The 4,809-nt window shown below is 35.1% G+C and overlaps 1 protein-coding gene across 1 annotated transcript; it reads right to left on the bottom strand.

Moving 5' to 3' along the window:
• Positions 1-202: 202 nt before the first annotated feature.
• Positions 203-1,993, bottom strand: LOC143569278 (adenine DNA glycosylase-like). The gene is made up of 6 exons (XM_077055240.1): positions 1,640-1,993; positions 1,507-1,566; positions 1,266-1,382; positions 511-1,138; positions 344-438; positions 203-259 (listed from the first exon to the last, which is right to left on the bottom strand). Exons 1-6 carry the CDS (start codon positions 1,991-1,993, stop codon positions 203-205), a joined length of 1,311 nt encoding a protein of 436 aa, XP_076911355.1.
• Between the last annotated feature and the right edge of the window lie 2,816 nt (positions 1,994-4,809).

Raw genomic sequence — 4,809 nt, 5'->3', positions numbered from 1 at the left:
AAAAGTTGCGGTAAGAGACAACACAGTTTTTACTGATGGGAGACGTTTAACAATCTTTCGTCAAATGTTTCCTTTAACAAGAGAGCGAGTTAGATCCAGTGTTTGATTTAACAAGCATGCGGACTACCAAAATTTGAGGCTTAATTAAATAGCTAATAAATTAACACTTCTGAAGAGCAACATTTGCACCAGCTAGATTAGATTATCTTGAAATTGGACTTGATCTACTCTGTCTAAACTTCTGGACCATGTCATAGGCCTGCACACAATCATTGTCAAAACAAACATAAAGACAGAAAATGCAGCTTCAAAGTATGATATATAAAGCCATAAAAGCTTTTACCTTTCTAACTCCAGTTGATAATCCCATTGTTGCAAGGGTTTTGCTATCAACATATTTGAAGACCATCACTCCTTTCCCATTTTTCCTCTGCAACTCTGTATGCAAATAACATGTTACATTTTTAATGTCTTGTATTTAGTACCACGTGTGCGTTTTCTAATAGATACCTTGTGAACGAAGAACCAAAAGCTCAATATACATCTTGAGACGAATGTGAGTGAATATATGAACATATTCACCTACTTCATCTCTCGAAACAACATCACACGGCCGATTAACATTTAAACCAAACGAGTCCATCAAAAAATCATCAACAGCTCGTCTCCTTGTAACCATATCAGCCTTTTCATTTAATAAAACCGATGGAAACTCCCAAAGGCCAGCAAGTAAACCTTCTTCCGGTCTCTTAACAAGCAGAAACTTACTTCCCGAATCATCCTCTTCACTTTCCAATATTTCAACAACCGTTACAGCAGAATAATCATGCCTTTGTTTCACCTTCGCCACTTTAGTTGGATAATCGGTTACAAGAGCCGACGTGTCATGTTTGGTCTTTAAAAGCGCACCACATTGAGCTGAGACTGGGCAAGATGAACAATCGGGGCTTGATGGAGTACATAATGTAGCACCAAGCTCCATAACCGCCTGGTTAAAGTCTCCAGGCCTATGACTATCAACTAGTTGCCCGGCTAGTCTCCAGATGTTGTTGATGGTTGCCTTGTCTTTAGGATTTGCAGATATTGTTTTTAATCTTGTAATCACTCTAATAACATTTCCATCAACTACAGGGACCGCCTACATAATAATAATAATAATAATAACAACAACAGCAACATTGTTTTTAATCTTGTAATCACTCTAATATGTGCACAAAATGAAAAGATAAGTGAACACTTTTAGTCATATATAGAAACTAACACACCTCTTTAAACGCGATAGACGCGATTGCACCTGCAGTGTATTCTCCGATTCCTTTAACCTTACGCAGATCAGTCACCGATCTAGGAAACTTGCCTCCTTCAACAACCATTTTTGCTCCCTAGCATGAATATAAAACCTCAAAAGGTGTTTTTGTATGCACACTATAGTGAATAAATAAAATCTATGTTTGAAGATACCATAAAACCCGAATACAATTCAAGAACATCAAATAACTAACAAACCTCCAGCAAGAACCTTGCACGTCTGTAATAACCCAATCCAGCCCACACCTCATTAACCTCCTGTAAGTATTACAAAAACACCAATTAACCCATTGCATCACACAACTGAAGTAATAAAATGATTAAAATTGACCTCAATTGAAGCCTGGGCTAGGTGATGAACAGTGGGCCATTTGTCCATCCACCTATTGAAATAGTTGATAACAGTCTGGACCCTTGTTTGTTGAAGCATGATTTCTGAAACCCAGACGGCATATGCTTTTGTTTCGTTGTTGTTGTTATTATTAGTTGAGTTGATTTTTCGCCATGGAAGGTCTCTCTGGTTAGCATCGTACCATTTCAACAACGATGCCCTGATTTCTGCAATTTCGTTAGACTGGAAGTCTTCTATGTCGTGGACTGGTTCGGGTTTGGGTTTGGATTGGCGTGTTCTTTTGTTGGATTTGGTGATGGTGGGAGTGTCAGGGGTGGTGTTGTTTTTCTTCATGGTTTGTTTGCCGGACAGAGTGGAGCTCAAATGATTTGAAATTTTGGGGGTTGTATCGTATGCTCAGCCATACATTATTAGGGATGGCAATGAAACCCGAACTCGATGGAAAAACCCGAAATCCGATATAAATGGGACGGGTAATACCCGACCCATTAGGGTTTGGGATTAGTTTTGAAATTTTTCACAGGTTTGGGACGGGTTTGGGATTTCTAATATAACCGATTATCCGATAACATAGACTCATTTACCCGATTATATACCCGATGTACCTGATATAGCTTATTATATTATATATATATACTATATTCCAAATATATTATTTGTCGAAACTTGTTTATATCGATTATTTGAGATATTTTACCTTTATGGTAACCATCTTTGTAATAGATTAGTTATATTTTATCAAAACCTCGGTAGAAACCCGACGGGTTTCGAGCAGCTATACCCGACGGGTATTTTGTCAAAACCCAATAGGAAACCCGAAACCCGACGGGTAATTACCCGATTAAAACCCGACGGGTTTGGGACGGGTTTGGGATGGACTTTTATAATCGGGTATGGGTTTGGGAATACATAAACCCGACCCAAACCCAACTCATTGCCATCCCTATACATTATATTATAAGAGGGTGTTTGGGATTGCTTATTTTTACTAATTTATAACTTATTAATTTTTTGGAAAAAGAATAAGAGCATTCACAACCCATTCTTTTAAAATATGTGAGGGATGTTTGTAAATTATATAGTATGGTTATAAGTGGTTGTGAGTAAATGGGAGAGAAAATGTTATAGAGGAAAGTTAAATTTGGGGATTCACTGTTTATACCGTATAAGTTTTTAATATATTCTAAAAGTGGTTGTGAGTGGAGGAAAGAGAAAAAATAATGATAAAGCTATAAAAAGTATTATTTAATTAAAAATGAGAGAGAGAAAAATAGTGATTTTTAATGTAATTATCTATACTATATATAATGAGTGAGAGATGAGCAAATTAAGACGCTTGATTTTAAGTAAATTACAAAATTTAATACATATCTTACAATACAACAAAGCATGTTGGAAAGGATAACATAGTCTTTTGAATGATAACAATTTAAAATCACTAAATATAGTTACAATTTTGCCCCCTTAAATTTAATCATTTTTTTTTAATTTAAACAATATTTACAACTATGACCCTTAATCTTTTACATATATACTCTTTTTATTTTCACTTTTAACCCAACTTCCCCCACAAAATTTGAACGGTCATAACTTTTTTATTCGTTAATATTTTTTATAAAACATTGCACCATAAAAACGAGCGTTTTATTATCTTTAATTTGAGTATCATATTGATATAGTTTTTTCAGTTAAAAAAACTACATTTTACGTATAAGTGTTTGCGGTCTGTTTTGATCATTTTTAAATTAAACCGTGAGTCAAACTGTGTCGTCGAAAACTGAAACCACCCCGTTGAAAATTGAATCGGCTGGCCAAAAGTTAAAGAAAAAAAATCACTCGTGAAATCAAACCAATGACTGGTTTGAACGGTTTCAAACCGAACAATGAACACACATAAACTTATAATGTGATTACTAAAGTCCGCGTTTCCCGCTGTATCGCGCGGGCTCCCGTCTAATATGATATACATGGATATAGGGTAGGGAATGGGTTGGGAATGCTCTAAGGTGTCTAAGATTGTTTTTGTTGTGAGGGGAAAAAGCTAATAAGTTATACTTTTGTAACTTTTTAACTTATTAACAAGTTATAAGGAGGTAAATTAAGGAATCCCAAACACCCCTGCAGACTTTAGGGGCCTTTTAGAGCATTCTCAATCAGTTCTCTAAGAATAGGTGAGAGAAATTTACAAATTATATGGTATGGTTATGAGCGATTGTGAGTAGACATAAAATGTTATATGAGAAAAAGTTAAATTTGGTGTTTCACTGTTTATACCGAATAAATTTTTAATATTTTATGAAAGTGGTTGTGAGTGAAGGAAAGGTAAAATATAATGATAAATGTATAAAAAATTAGTATTAATTAAACATGTGAGAGAAAATACAATGATTTTTAATATAATTATATATATATATATATATATATATATATATATATATATATATATATATATATATATGTGGTAGGGAATGGGTTATGAATTCTCTTACAATAGTTAAAGCTACCTCACTCTAATGTGATTGGACTATTAGTTTTTCATTTTTTTTCTAATTAAATTATATTTTCTTTTTAGCTTTTCAGATTCTATGGTTTTGATTCAGTGTCAATAACATTGATAATTGAATTCACGTTGTTCATTGTTGCAAGGCATGAGTTATTTCGTTACCATTTATATTGTCCAATTCGTGTTGGTTCGTTGTCATGTTGCTATAACGTGGTTGAAGAAACGTGGATCGACTCACTGGTAGACGATCTACTTTCCTCGGGTGTGATTACGCTATTTCACCGATGGTTCTCTTGGATCTGGACTCTTCCACCTACAAAATGAACAGCACCGTAAACTTACCCCTCAGAAAGGGACAGAGGGGTCCTCTTTGGGGTAACCCTCCGGTGTGAGAATAAGTATTTGTAGGAGAAGATAATGATATGAGAGTAAGGAAATGGAATGTATTGCTTAATAGCTGAATACTCTGTAATTGTGTGTTATTGGATGTTATTTGATGTGGAGTTGATGTGGTATTTATAGTGCTAGGGTTTCCAATGATTGGGCTCAGACCCAATTAGGGTTTTGTTGGCCTCTTCCAGTTGCTTTGCGCCACGTGTCCTTTGGGACACCTGGTGCTTTTTCATTGGTTATAATCACGCGGTAG

The sequence above is a fragment of the Bidens hawaiensis genome, unplaced genomic scaffold, assembly GCF_021521415.1.
Source record: "Bidens hawaiensis isolate Kalapana, Puna unplaced genomic scaffold, B.hawaiensis_p1.1 tig00024443_1, whole genome shotgun sequence".
In the NCBI taxonomy this organism is placed as follows: domain Eukaryota; kingdom Viridiplantae; phylum Streptophyta; class Magnoliopsida; order Asterales; family Asteraceae; genus Bidens; species Bidens hawaiensis.
This window is presented reverse-complemented; position numbering and strand designations above follow the sequence as displayed.

Coding starts and splice junctions, on each gene's coding strand:
- LOC143569278 (XM_077055240.1), bottom strand. CDS start 1,993: ATGAAGAAAAACAACACCACCCCTGACACTCCCACCATCACCAAATCC. Junction 1,383..1,506: donor GTGCAAGGTTCTTGCTGGAG/GTTTGTTAGTTA, acceptor TATTCATGCTAG/GGAGCAAAAATGGTTGTTGA. Junction 1,139..1,265: donor CGTCTATCGCGTTTAAAGAG/GTGTGTTAGTTT, acceptor ATTATTATGTAG/GCGGTCCCTGTAGTTGATGG.